This window comes from Macadamia integrifolia, chromosome 3 (genome assembly GCF_013358625.1).
Source record: "Macadamia integrifolia cultivar HAES 741 chromosome 3, SCU_Mint_v3, whole genome shotgun sequence".
Classification (NCBI taxonomy): domain Eukaryota; kingdom Viridiplantae; phylum Streptophyta; class Magnoliopsida; order Proteales; family Proteaceae; genus Macadamia; species Macadamia integrifolia.
The window spans coordinates 11,997,641-12,012,629 of NC_056559.1; the positions used below are offsets into that span (position 1 = coordinate 11,997,641).

Genomic DNA, 14,989 nt, shown 5'->3' on the forward strand with positions numbered 1-14,989 from the left:
GCCCTGTACATGTATCTAGTGAGTCTCAATATGCAGACATGTTATTTGAGCTAGTAAAATAGAAGAAATTGGGGAGGAATAATGTGGTACAAGTAGTTACAGACAATGCAGCTAATTATGTTGCAGCTGGTAGAATGTTGATGGAAAAACGGAGTAAGCTTTATTGGACTCCTTGTGCAGCTCATTGTTTGGACCTCATGTTAGAGGACATTGGCAAGTTGAAAGCTTATAAAACAACAATAGAGGGCAAAAACAATGACAAGTTTTATCTACAGACATTACAAACTTGTTGATGCTTTGAGGAAAAAGACAAATGGAATAGATCTGGTGAGGTCTGGAGTTACAAGATTTGCTACCTCATTCTTGACACTACAAAGTTTGTACAAGAACAAGGATGCCTTGAAGCAATTATTTGTATCTGATGATTGGAATAGTTCTAAGTTGTCCAAGACAGAGGCAGGTAAGAAAGTACTTGAGACAATACTTGCACAAACATTCTGGAACAGTGTACTAGATTGCTTAAGAGCATCCCAACCAATTTTAGTTGTCTTGAGGTTAGTAGATGGTGATGAGAGGCCTGCATTGCCTGAAGTTTATTTGGCAATGGAAATAGCAAAAAAAAGGATAAAAGTAAATTTTGCCAACAAAGAACGGTCATGGAAGAAGGTGTTAGCAATAATTGATGATCGTTGGGAGGTCCAAATGGATCGACCTTTATATGCTGCTGCCTTTTACCTAAATGCTAGCAAATATTTTGACTACATCAATGATGCCCCTTTTGAAGAATCATGTAAAATACAAGATGCATTCATGTCAGTTATTGAAAGAATGGTGCCCGACTTAACTGTGCAAGACAAGATCATACGTGAGTCTCAATTGTACAGAAAATGTGAAGGTAGCTTTTCAAGGAGTTTGGCTCTTAAACAACGGATAGCTGGTGAAGGAGCATTGGATCCTAGTAAGTACTAAGTATTTTTTTTTTTAATAAGTATTTAACAATATGTGTATCTAATTTTTTCCTTATATATAGTCTCTTGGTGGCAAACACATGGATCTTCGGCCCCTACGCTTCAACAATATGCAATACGCATATTAGGCCTTTGTTGCTCCGCTTCTGGTTGTGAGCGCAATTGGAGCACATTTGATTTTGTACGTATTTTTTAAATATTAGTTTGTAATTATACTTTTTACATCTATTTCTTGACTTAAATAAAGAGTATTTATGGATTCAGATTCACACCAAGAAGAGGAATAGACTAGAACATCAGCGCTTGAATGATCTAGTCTATATCCAATATAATCGTCGGCTTCATTCAAGGTTCCAAGAAAGAAGGGAAAAGGGCAACAATTATGATCCATTAATTCTTGATGAAATGAATTGGAGTAGTGAATGGATAACAGGGGAGCAAGAAGATAGAGATTTAGTCCATCCTGGAGACGACCTCACATGAGGAGATGTTGATAGAGAAGTTGGTGCATCTACATCGGTGGGGGGACGTAATTTACCTAGGAGGGCTCAAGGATCAACAAGTGCAGCCAATATTTGCTACACACATCGTGGTAGGGGGAGGGCCACTATTGAGGAATCGTCAGATGATGAAGTTGAAGAAAAGGTCCACGATGTGGTGCGTGATGATGAAGATATTGAAGAAGACTTTGGTGATGGGCCAACTAATTCTATGAGTCAAGAACAACAGGAGGGAGAAGAAGTAGATGTTGATTTGTTAGCTTGATTATGGTTAAACAAGAACAAAGTTTAGCTTGATGGTTTATTTTGTTGTTTTAAAATTTATACTTTAAAGCTTACTAAAGTTTAGCGTTTTGGTTTATTTTTATGCTTCTCAATTTCCATTAGGTGTTTTTAATTCTCCCCGGGTAGGATTGGAACCCATAGCCTATCACCTATCATGAGTCATGAGTCATATATTAAGGAACAAGGTTTCTCTTGTTGCTTAGTGCTTTAGTATCACTAACTTATACGTATTGATTGACAGGGGGTTAAACATTAAAATATCATGGTTCATGGACTCAAGGTTTATAATGGACTTTGTGGATCTCGTTTTGGGCATCATAGAAGTAAGTATATCTGACTACATACTTAAATAGTTAAATATTATATTATTTATAATATTTCATTAGGAATTATATGTTGTTATGCCTTTTGTTTCATTTATAGCTTTTTTTTTATGAATAATTTTTTTATTTTTTGTTGTGTTTTCTCATGTTAGAAAATATATCACTTTGCAATTTGCATTGATATGAATTTCATGTTGAATGTTGATTCTTGTCTCTTGATGTTGCTTAAAGTGTATACTTTTTTCCCTTGATGTTGCTTAAAGTCGTGCTTCTTGTATTTTGATATAACTTAAAGGCTTGATTTTTTACAAGCAATTTAAAATTAAGTATATCATTGTTATACAGTTATACTAGATATTATAGATATATTAAAAAAAAATAGTAACGTCTTTTTTTGCGCCTTATTCGCCTTAAGGCGGGCGCCTTCTCGCCTAAGCGCTTAGCCAGCCCTCCATCGCCTTGGTTCGCCTTGCCGCCGTGACAACTATGGAAGGGACTGGTTTCAATTCCCATTAACAGGAAAAACTTGATTTTTAAAAAAAAATATATATATATATATAAATAAATACATATATACACACACAGGTCTATAGACAGCAGTAACTTGGCATAACACATAATGACATAAATATATGCTTCCACTTTAGCTACTCCTACTAAAGGATACTTTAAACGCATACAGATAGATTTTCAAGATGATTTCCAAAATCAAAATGAATTGGTGCAGATAATAGTATTCATGCTCATACATACACATGGTCATCTGCTGTTTTATTCTGAGAATGGAGTGTTTTAATCATGTATCTATTAATTTCTTAACTTTCAAAGAAAAGCTCCATTTTTTTCATCAGCATAAAGATTATTCGGTATATATAAAAAGGTGTGCACATCATATACAGCAAAAAGAAAACATGTAATCCAAGAAAGAATGCTTGTCTGCAAGACACCAGATCAATTTTCAAGCGCAGTCCACCTAATCAACAAATTTCTTCACATTAGCTTCAGTAAATTCTCAAACTGTATGTTAGGGAAAGTTCCATGTTTTCCCCAACAATATGGCACACCTTCACCCCCTTTGAATCTCTATCAAATTACCAAAGAAATCAAAATTTTAAACCTTGCAAAATAAATGAATGTTAAACAAGGAGGGACCATTAAAGAGGTAGGAGTGAAGAGGCCAAAGTTTAAGGATTTGAGATGGTATCAGGTCAGACTAATGATGGATTGTTCATCCACTGTGGACCAATCCAATACCGACAAATGATCAAACAATGCATTATATATTATGGTTTGCATCAGTCCCACCAATCCAACCAACAAAAAGAGATCGGCCATCTCTTGAAACTATGCAAGAGCATAGAACCTCACCACCCATGCATTACCTTGCATGGATCTGCATTTCTCTCCCAACAAAATCAACACACTTCATCATCATATTGAATCTCCCTCCCCTAGGCCCAAGTCGGATAATCTTGAGGAGAAGACTTTGGCTTTATCATATATTGGACACAATATAAAGAGGAAATACTCACGTCTCCAAGGAGCAACCATCCTTCGTTAAATAACTGATGGGGGCAAAAGAAAGAGTCTTGAAATAGAGCATACTTTATTCTTTGTTTAGATTGCTGTTCAGGTTTTGTATTCATTGTATTTAAAAACAAATGGGATGCAATCATAAAAGGAATTGCATTAGAAAAATTCTTAGACAAATGGGATGAGATCATAACATAAGGTTTAGTTCGAGCAATTAAAAGCTCTTCTTTCCATCATCTTTTTTCTTTTAGTTGTGGAATGGAAAAAAGGGAATTCATGTAACCCATCCAAGTAGAGATTAGGCTTATTTCCCTACCTGTGTCATACCAAATCCCATAAATATTAACATCCGTATAGAAAGAAAGAAAAAAAAAATCCTTAATAAGCCAATAGTAGGGAAACTGCAATTTTCTTCATGTAACAGGTCGCCTATCGAAGAAAAAGGGGACGCCTAATACTTTCGGAATCCATATTGGACAATTGCTGAAGACCAAAACAAAAAAAAAAAAAAAAAACCACTAAGGAACTTCAGGGATTAAGAAATTAAGCTTACCAATCCTCCATAAACATAGCCGATGGCAATTCCAGTTGGTATACACATGTAAAAGATCCCAAGCCATGCTGTTTTCTGACATCATGACCAGAAATAACATAAGAACTTATATAAAGAACAAAAGTTATAAGGACCAGCCAAACTATGAACTCAAATAAAGGGAAAAACACAAACACACACCAAAGCATTTAGCAAATAAATTAAGGAATGACTCAAGGTAATTAGATACTAATTATGAGCTGTTTCTCGGTTAAAGGCCTTCAATTTCTACCTATCAAAGCACTTTCTAAATCCAATGCCAAATTGTCAGGGCTAGTGTGTTTTTATCTTCAGAAAGTTGTACCAACAAGCGCCCCCCCCCCCCCCCCACAAACACACAAGAAAGGTATGTAAACTTGATTCCTTCTTGTGTGCATATATGGGAAAGCTCCTTTGCTCTTCCCCGCACAAAGTTCTGGTTGTACAACCACCCCTTCTTTATTCAGTTGTATAAACAGTCATAGAGGTACTATCAAAATTTCTAAAAACGGCAATAAATGAAATACTTAAGGCTAAATTGTCCACGCTCAAACCTTGGACAAACTACTTGTTCATTTTATGAGCTAGAAGTGAAGTAACATATGATACCCTTCATGTTTGTGTCCTGTTTGTGCTTTGTACCTTTGCTTACATTTGAAAAGGATGTTAGTTCATCTATTATCAAGGTCTGATAGGTCCTTGGATTGTTCACCTTCTTTAACATTCCTGAAATTGGGATTGCCTAGTGATTTGCTAGGATTTGTGGATCCAGTTTTACTGATGAAATTCAGGTTTTTTTTTGTATGGTTGCGATGTTTCAAGTATGGATTTTAAATAATTGAAAGATAACTTCCACAAGGTAAAACTTCTCTCGATTAGCAGACAATTTTTCTAAGAGCTGAGGTTCTAAGATTACTAGATGTGGATCTGAATACTAGGTAAAGAACTGATTTTGCTTTTCCGGGAATCTAAGGTCTGGTTCTAATATGGATATCTCATTTTCATGTCAATACTTTTGTGGCCAAGGAGGAGCAAATGCAATAGAAAGGATAGCTTCAAAGGCCATGTGGATGGTGTCAAGTTGGTGTTCGGTTCCTAGATTTAGAGGGGATCAAAACCTTTTGTATGTGGGATAGATGGAGAGATTTTGCGATTCTGCAGTTTCTTAAAGGGAAGGTGTCTTTTCTTTTGTTCTTTGTTGCCAATGTAAGGGGTCGTGATCCAATTAGAGGGTCTGGTCTGGTGTGAGCCATGTTCTTTTTGTATAGCTATCCTGGTTGAAAAGGCAGTGTTTTTCTTCTCATCAGTACAATTTTACTCGCCAGCCCCCCCCACCCCAAAAAAAAAAAAAAAAAAAAAAAAAAAAAAAAATGAAGAAGAAGAAGAAGCAAAATAGCAACAGAACAGGAAATTAGTGAAGATAACTATCTCAGCTTGCTAGGTTTTTGCTAACTATGATATAAATTATTTTAGAAATATAAATTTATTCACAATAACCCTAATTTGTGAACCATTTGCTGAGCAATATATCTGAGAGACACTTTACATGCACGATGAAGTCCCAAACAGATTCCCTGTTTATCTCCCCCATCAGATTGCACTAAACCATGGTTACTCTCTCCTGGTTATAGATACCACCCAATTCAATGCTCCATGAACCTTATAATATGAGCAGAGGAGTAATATTTAAACCACGGGATCCTCCTTTTTTCACTTCAGCTAATAGGTTCTTCTGAGGGTTGCAAGATTGACACATCCCACCAAAACTTAGATAAATTTTATTGGACAGCCAGTAGTCATGCATAAAGGTTGGGCAGTAAAGAAACAAAATTAGCATAGCTGAGATGAGGATGTTGAGACCGATGAATGGTAAAACAAGAAAAGATAAAATACGAAATAGAAATATTGGAGCTAATTTAGTAGCACCAATCCACAACAAGTTGAGAGAAGTCGCCTAAGGTGGCAAGCAAATGTGCAACAAAATATGAACTTGGGGTAAGAATAAAGGAGAGCAAAAAGGAACAGGCCCAAATGACAGGAGAAGCGATGAAAAAGTCATGCATCACTTAAACAGCAAATATGAACCTGAATATAATTAATTGGTGAAACAAGATTCGTGTAGCCAATCCCATTTAGCTGGATCAGGCCTAGTTGAGTTGAGTATTTGCGATCCATCAAGAGAGATATTTTGGACACGGGTCACAGTCTTACAAACGACAAAATCCACTTTACTCACAAGCCATCTAAATATTATAGCTCCTCATTCAAAAACAATTCTCAAGGTAGACACAAAAATGCGCGAGGCTCAGCAGAGAAATAGGTATCTGTGAACCACACATGACTTTTCGAATCTACATTCAGAACCTCCCATGAAATCAGCCCCTCCTGTCATAAATATTCAGTCCTCTAGCTCAAGAAATATTGTTTGAAGACCCACCCCCTTTTCTATCATCCAGGTTCTGTTGAAAGAACAAGACGTACAAGTATAACAACTGTTTCATGATATGTCAAAAGGCCTAAACAGAGGTTGCATATGGATTAATTTTGACTACATATCTTCCATATCTTTCAGGGTTTCTTTGTCAATGAAAACCCTAATCTGTCGGGAGAGAAGAAACTGAATGAGTGGGAGGATGACTGCTGCAACACCATCCTCCACGGCCTTATATCATAGAGAAGATGAGGATAATAAGAGGACCTTAAATCTGAAGAAGAGAACACCCTAAAGGAAAAGCCAAAAAAGGAAAAGGCAAGAAATCCCAAATTAAAGGGGGATAAAGGGTTTATTAGAATTTCATCAGAGTGAACCAATGGAGTTACAAACAGATTGAAGAATATCTCGACTGGATGAGAGCCCATGCATGTAGCTTTTGCATTTTGTGATGGTGTACTTGCAGACAGCTTTACTCATTGTATGATTTTAAATACATTACAGTAATACTCTATGCTGCAGATAGAACTTCTAAGAATAAAAGTTAAAAAGAATCAGCAAGAGCATTAACCAGTTACCACATCCAATAGAACAAATAAAATACTCTCCGATGAAATGGGAGGGTCTCCACAGCATAGTTGTCATGGCACCAAGGCACACCAAGGTGGTCTAGGGGTGAAAAACTAAGGCAACACCTACAAGGCGTCTAGGCATCGCCTAGGTGATTAACATGCAAATCCAGACAAAACTTCCTGGAAGCCTAGGCGACAACTTGACAACTATGCTCCACAGAAATCCAGTGATGCAGTTACACGTAGGGTTAAATAGGGGATGTTTTGAGCAAATAATATGATTTTATATTGGTTAGTTTCCACAATTCTCTTCTCTTTTTCTATCAATTTCTAGTTCCGATTCTGTTTTAGCAAAAAAATAATCATATTTTTTTCAAATTTCTTGATTTTCCTACTCTTAACTAGGAATTTTCTAAACCTTCAATTTTAACCATTGGATTTCAATTCTGCATCCATATGTAACAATTGGTTTCTGCTCTGAACCTTCTTACAATTTCAAAATTCAAATTTGAAACTGATTTCTTGTTTTCCTACTACAAGTATGATTTAAGTTCAATCAATTTTGAAGTTCTGTTTTTAAAGTCTGATCTCAGATTTCTAATTATCATTAGGCTAGTCATTTGGCATTGAAATCCTAATTTGTCTGAAACTTACATCGATTCTCATATTTAGGAAACCATTTTTCAAGTAGGATTTTAGGAATCTTCAAAACCTAACGATCTGACCATAAAACAAGTCTGACTTCTGATATTATATTCTCCCATCCAATTTAAAGCCTTTGACCAGAATTTTGGCTGAATCTGATCCCTTGATCCTCTATTACTTAAATTCTTTGAATATCTGATTTCATCCCTTACCTACGATACTGTCACAAGCTGATCTCCCACAGGATCTTCTAATTCGAGATTAGAACTACATTATGCCTCAATGCCTGTCCAACTTTTAAATATTTAGGAAGAAAGAACTCTGCCAGGCTGCATAGCGTATGCTAGCACTTCTTTGTGTCTGACTCTATCTCTCCTCTCCCTCCTGTGAAATAGAGTTAAACACATGGAGGAACTAGTGTACGCTATGCTTCTGGACAGGAAAATAGCTATTTATTACATTGAGCTCCATTATGAACAATTAATTTCCAGGAATAATATCTACTATTAACTCTTTTGCTTAATTATACTTTCTTCCTTTCTGAACACCAAAGAGGAGTACTATTAAAAGACTATTCTCTATATCCAAAAAGGAGTTGATCTCCATTTTTCAATCATCACCCCCAACAGTTATTAAATATGAATGCAAAATAATAAAATAAAAATCTACAAAAACCATAAGATTACTTTTCATTAGAAACAGCAAACCCTTCTGAATACACAAATCACCTGAACCTAGCAATCATTCAGGGCTTATTGACCTTAACAGAATAAAGGATTGCACAAAGGAACATTTTGAGGAGACCCACACAACAGGCCGAACTGTGTGTTTACACAAGAGCATTCCACATTTAAGAGGCTCTAACAATACATTAAAATAACCATTTGTCCATCAACACAATTAGCTATAAATATCTAAATTTAAAATAATAAAAGAGCATTTCATTCTTCTTCAAAGTTATATAGCATGAACGCCTTGCATAACAACATGAAAAGTATAACAGAACTGATGATATATAGCATCTAACAAATCTCTTAAGCTATTAGGTGACATAGTTTGCATATGATAAATCAACAAATCCACAACTAATCACTTGTTTTGGCTTATTAGGATTATGATGATAAGCGAAAGTGATAAGAAACAAACCTGGGCAGCAGGGGCATTATCATCTATAAATGGGGCTGCAAGGCTTATGAATGAAGCCTCACCGACGCCTACCAGCCTAAAAGGAAAACGGCACAGAATTATTTTAGCTAATATAAGAAACTTAAAGTTACAGTCAATAAAATATCTTTCTTTTTTCTCTCCCCGTTCCCCTCCCTGCTTTTCTGTAAGTTAAATAGAATTTAGTAAACTTACATGCGGAATATTGTAATGGACCAAAAATTAAGTGAAAACCCACAGCCAGCTGCAGCAAAGGTCCAAACTGACAATCCAACTCCAATAAGCCTAAATGGATTGTGGCTGCAAAAGACAATTCATACGAGCTTATAAACAAAGGTAGAAGGACAAAAAGCAATGAATACAATTACCAATTGAAAACGGCTACCTTCCTCAGCTACAGAACAAGGAACTACAATAAAGTTCCAAACAAACTATGAGGTATCGACGGTTCAAAATCACCCATCTCTGGCGTAAAGAAAGCATAGTTTTCTTTATCTACAAATGTACCAATCCACATAGAAACCTAGGGTTTAAATTGAAACCTCAGAGAAATAAAAAAGGATGTACCATGATGTAGCCAATAAAATAATAGAAAAATGACTATAATGTCAACTACTTCCATAACCCTACTCAATAAGGTGTCATTTGGTAACACTCCACGGGAGTGTTTCCATGTTCTTTTGTTCAAAAGGAACATAAATAGAGTAGAAACGGGTTTCGCAAAGCCGATTTGTTTTTGTGTTCCCACAGAATTACCAGTTTTGGTACAAAAAAAGTGCATATAAAGAAGTATTTTCAATCGATGTGAGTTTCAAGTGGTTTTACCTGTTAGAAGGGAAAACACCAAAAAAAAAAAAAAAAAAAGGTCTTTTAATTCCTAATGCTTATTTATTAGTACTAAAGATTGTGTGGAATAGCCTAGGTTAGAGATTGTATATAGCATAGACTACCAACCTAGGGTCCGAAGTTGAAGTACCATTTTGGTTTTGATTTCTTAAAAAATAATGTTTTCACTGTGTTTAGAAGGTCTAAAATATGCTGGACTCCTAACTAGGTCATATGGCCATCGAAACCCAACCCCAAAACTTGCTGGGGAAAAATGCAAGGTTCCGAAGAGATCTCGAGATATCTTGGTTTCGGGCGTGACAAAAACCATGCCCGAAACTGAGACCTCGGGCCTTGCCCACTACTCAGGCCCAAAAGTAAACCAAGCCTACAGCTAGGTTGTTCTAACAACAATTCTTTGGAGTTCTACACCACTATTAGAGATTTTACTTGAACTATGTCAAAATGCATTATTTTTTATCTATTCTTTTACATTTTCCCCTTTTCCAGTGATTGTTTTAACAAAGATACTGTTAAGTAGTAATAGCTATTACCTCTATAACGCTTAAGAGCCATGGAAGCTATGTTATTGGTGCACTAGGAGAGGACATTACCTCTTTGCCAGGGAAGCAAATATTGGGGAAGCTATCAGAAGTCCAACCATGAAAGCAGAAGATAGAATGCCATCCTCAAAATTGTTCAAGTTAAATTCTCCCCTGTAAGAAGCAGTAGAATGATAAGAAGTTAAAGGCAGGATTTGCTAAGAGAAACTAAAATTTTTTACTTAAACCAACATAAAAAAAATATAGTGGGCAATCAATGCTAAATTTCATAGGAGAGATCACCTATGAAATTTATTGACCTGCCTGTTCAGGAGGGCACTCGAAGGGCAAGTCTAGGGTCCAATTCTAAATACAGTGCAATCAACCAGTGAAACATAAATCAGAAGTTTCGCATTAGCACTGGTTTATGATAAAATAGCATGGATAATTTATCATCTTACAAGCGTACCCACATACTTAATCTATGAACCACAAGCAAGGGGTAATGAATTGCTGGTCTTGTTTTCCTAAATTCAGTGCTAGTAAGGTAACCATGCATCAATTTATATCTCAAATTTGCTTCGAAGGTAACATGAAATCCTGTTCTCTTGCACTAATAGAAAATATAACAATGGGAAATTAAGAAGATACTATACAAGGCATAAGGAATCATCATAGTTCACTGTCTATCATGTGAGAGGAACGAAAGAAAGAATTCATGGGGGAGCTTACGCAAAAAATTTAAGTTTGGTCTCTTCAATAGCAAGAGAAAGTATTGAGTAACCAAAAAAAAAAAAAAAAAAAAAGGAACTTCCAAATATATCTTACTGAATTCCGCTTCCCGAAGTGCATATACCACCGTCTGTGCATTTCCGGATAGTCCCATTCACACCATTGCTTGCTATCGCTCCTCGATCAACATAATTTAACATGTTAACTACACAAAATATTGCTAGTAACCTGCAAAAAGAACAATAATGAATTTACTGTATGCCACAAACAACTGAACATGTAAGCCAAAATGAATGTCAGGACTCATATGATATTAGAACAATTACCAAATTACCAAATTACCAAAGTACCAAAATATATATATGATATTAGAATAGCTTTTGAAAACATTGAGTGTTTCAATAGCCATTATTCTTCCAAAACATTATTCTCCTATGCAATCTATTATCATACATACATCAAATCCAAATACCTCAGTTGCAAAAAGTTATTTGGTTTAAGTTGTCAGAAACAACATTTTTGAGTAAACTAAACTAGAGACTGCAATAGCATCCACTTCAGACAGAGCAAAGAAATATGTAGCACCTCGGCCACTGACCTTCATTGGAGTTGTGAAAGCTAGTGGCAGGAAGAATTCTACCGAACTTTGCTGGTTGTTAAATAGGAACTCTGTAGCTCAACTACTCGAGTAATAATGAAATCTTCAGAAGCAGCCCAGGTGATGTCTTCCTTAGGGACCCCCCCCCTTTTTGTGAGGAGTGCCTTGCCTACTTTTAATATAACATAATTTGACTTTTTGTAAGGAGGAAACGGTAATTCCCATATTCTCAGGTCTAGGTGAGAATTGAGATTTTGATATTTTATTAGACAATGTGCAGGGTATAAATGTATAATATATGAGATAGTATCTGGAGAACTTATACTGACAACCATATTAACTAAAGGCAAACGAAAGCTATTAATGTGCAAAACTAATTAAAGGCATCAACAGGTACAATCATTATTTTCAGGAAGAAAGATAATTCTTGATTTTCAACTTAGACAGTTGTTTGCCATGTAATGGACATAAATTGTGGTATGACAACATAAATAAAACAAAGAACAAAAGTAAGGTTCCCAGCATATTCTTGCTCTTATTTCTTCCCTATTAAAGCCTCTCAACGGGTAACAAAAAAAAAAAAACATTAGTCCCAGAAATGGAATGCATTTGCTCCTTCATTTTAAGGTAGGATGAGTGACAACTAAAGTGTGCCTTCATTTTCTCCTCCTTCACTGCCAAAATTCGCTCCATTAGTGGGGGAAGTTTACTCATGAGGAGACTTGCTGCATTAGTTGGCTACTCAGCATTTTTTTGGGTAAATTACACAGACCTCCCCTGTATTATGCCCGACACTCACTGCACCCCCAAGTTTTTAAATATTACTCAAACCTCCCCTATGTTGATGACCTTATTACAATTAGGTCCACTCCGTTAGATGTTCAGGGTTAAGTGGTGACTCATCGGGTTATATTTTCTAAGTAGGGTAAACTTACTGTTATACCCTGCTCACCAAAACCCCCAAATCATTCTTCTTGTGTTCAACAACCTGCAACTCCGAAGAACTTCGTGTCCTCTGACATTGTTCAAGCTCATCGCCGACTTGCGAATCAATCTCAATGGCAATTTGAGAAGCATCCTGACGACTTACGTTTTCAGATCTGAATTATGTTTATCTTCTTAATTGGCTACTAAACTTCTGCTTTGTTAATACAAGGTTGACCTCGTCGCAACAGTATGGTTGCTCCATTGTGACCTAGTGGACGCAGGTGCAAGATTGAAAACAGCCTCTCCACGAAGCGCAGGTAACACTGCGTACATGATGACCCTCCCCAGACCCCGCAGTGGTGGGAGCTTCATGCACTACGTATGCCCTTCTTTTTTTAACTTCTGCTCTGTTAATCTATGATTAGGGCCCAAACCAGCATGTTATCTTTCACCCTGCCTGCATCACTTAGGCTCTTCCTATGTAATCTTTCTATGTCTTCATAAGGGGAAAAAAGGGTCCCCCATAAAATATAAATCACTTTTTGCACACAATAAAAGTTTAGTATGAAGTTTGGCATCCAATAGAGAGGAAAGAAAGTAGTGCTTAGACATTAAAACTTCAAATTTTAAAATTTAATTCATGAAAATAAAACCTTTCTGCATACAATAAAGATTGAGAAAAAGAAGCCTGATATCCAATGGAAGGGATCCATGTCTTTCTACACCACTGAGAAAGAGGAAGGAATAGGTTGACACGAAGTCTGATCTGAATTTTATAAGTTCAAATTACCAGTCTCATAAAAGAAAAAATGTAAATGGAGCTATAGAATGAAGTACTCAAGGTGCATCAAAATAGAGCACCTCCAAGCTAGCAACATCCAAAAAATAAATGGAATATTACCCCTATATGCTTGTCATTGAAGGCCTAAAATCTAAATTGACAACTGTGAGCAATGAGAAAGGCACTACGTTATAGAACACTTCCCCTTTTCACCTTAACCACATATAAATTATCGCTCATTTTATTGGGGGAAAAAGAAAGAAATCCTTTTAACTTGCCAAACAGGGGGTGATACTTTTGCATAATGCAACATACGCACACAAACACTGGAGAATGCTTCTTTAATAAATAGGCTTGATAGTGGCAACAAAAGAGACAGAATAATATGTTCTCTTCGCTTTCTTTTCTTTTCTTTTCTTTTTTTTTTTTCCCCTTTCAACCTAAGAGTAGCGATGAATTCCTCGAGAATGTAATATATTTCAATTCAATTCCCCTCTACTATTTGCATGAAAAAATGTGTTCTACTTATAAAGAAATTAAACCAGCAAGCTGCGGATAATTTCTATCCGCAATTCCCCCAGATTATGAAATACAATTTGAACATTCCAAGCCCCACCGTTACCCCCAAAAGTCTTAATGATCGTAATCTATGACACAGAGACAATTAAATTCCCAGCCAATTAAATCGGTAGCCTTCATCACTTTAATCAAACCATACAGTTCAACGATCTCAAAAAACCTAACCATCCCGCTCCTTCTATCAATCCAGGAAAAGACTTCTGCCATCAAAAAGTATCATTCCCCACAACCATAAATAGCAAATCCATTAAATCTCAGAAGCTACAAACGCATGTGAACCACCATTGTGCCCCATCCACAGTAATCGGCTTTTCTTTTTCACAATTAACGAATTACAACAGTTTTAGCAACTAGGGTTTCGACAGCTTCCAACAAACAGAAAATCTGTTAATCGTAAGAAACATAGTGGGAAGAAAAAGTTACCTCTTCGGCGTGAACCATGAAGGCTTCGTTGCAGATGATTCCTTTAAAGACCCCACCGCCATTGCTGCAGAATCAATGGGAGTAACCGCCGAGGCGCTTGGTTCTTCTGACTCTGACGTCTTTGACGGTTCTTCTCCCATTGGATAGATTACAGATAGATATATAAACCCGTCCAAGCCTTAGAAGAGACTTGGTTTGGTTTTTTCGCCTTACCCTTGAACCTGAAGAATTGGTCGTCTCTCACGCTTTGTCTTTTCTTTGCTTCTTGGAGTTTTTGACTACTTTTTCTTTACCTTCTAATATTTTATAACGTTATAAAAGGCAGGAGAGCAGAGAGGAGTCTCTCTGGCTTGCCAGTGATGTACAGTAGGGATCAGGAGACTTAAGCCCACCAATAGGAAAGCTGTTAGAGATGGTATAGCAATAGGAAACTTGAATTTCTACCGTCACTCACCATAATCTGGGGTTAAGAAGTTATCCAGTAGTGCAACAGAACATTGGATTTTGATGCTTCTTCATCTAGATAGAGAGAATGTGGTTGGGTGGGTCCATAAGTTTGATCATCGGATAAATGAAAATTGATCTCCATC

At 36.4% G+C, this 14,989-nt stretch overlaps 2 protein-coding genes across 2 annotated transcripts in view; one reads left to right on the forward strand and one right to left on the reverse strand.

Moving 5' to 3' along the window:
- The window catches only part of LOC122074762 (probable sphingolipid transporter spinster homolog 2), a 53,657-nt gene extending 38,976 nt beyond the window's left edge, over positions 1-14,681 (reverse strand). The window contains exons 1-6 of the mRNA XM_042639723.1: positions 14,400-14,681; positions 11,188-11,319; positions 10,432-10,533; positions 9,188-9,292; positions 8,975-9,050; positions 4,163-4,237 (exon numbers count right to left, since the gene is read on the reverse strand). Of these exons, the coding sequence (XP_042495657.1) occupies positions 4,163-4,237; positions 8,975-9,050; positions 9,188-9,292; positions 10,432-10,533; positions 11,188-11,319; positions 14,400-14,539 (630 nt within the window). The 5' untranslated portion in view covers positions 14,540-14,681. The remainder of the gene's footprint in view (positions 1-4,162; positions 4,238-8,974; positions 9,051-9,187; positions 9,293-10,431; positions 10,534-11,187; positions 11,320-14,399) is intronic.
- On the forward strand, positions 687-1,227 carry LOC122074763. Its single transcript, XM_042639724.1, has 2 exons — positions 687-958; positions 1,031-1,227. The coding sequence occupies exons 1-2, from the start codon at positions 703-705 to the stop codon at positions 1,162-1,164; spliced, it is 390 nt and encodes a 129-aa protein (XP_042495658.1). The 5' UTR covers positions 687-702; the 3' UTR covers positions 1,165-1,227.
- Positions 14,682-14,989: the final 308 nt, after the last annotated feature.

Bases quoted from the DNA above. Each gene is read 5' to 3' on its own strand.
- LOC122074763 (XM_042639724.1), top strand. From the start codon at position 703: ATGGATCGACCTTTATATGCTGCTGCCTTTTACCTAAATGCTAGCAAA. The intron at 959-1,030 runs GTAAGTACTAAG...CCTTATATATAG, and splicing joins TGAAGGAGCATTGGATCCTA to TCTCTTGGTGGCAAACACAT.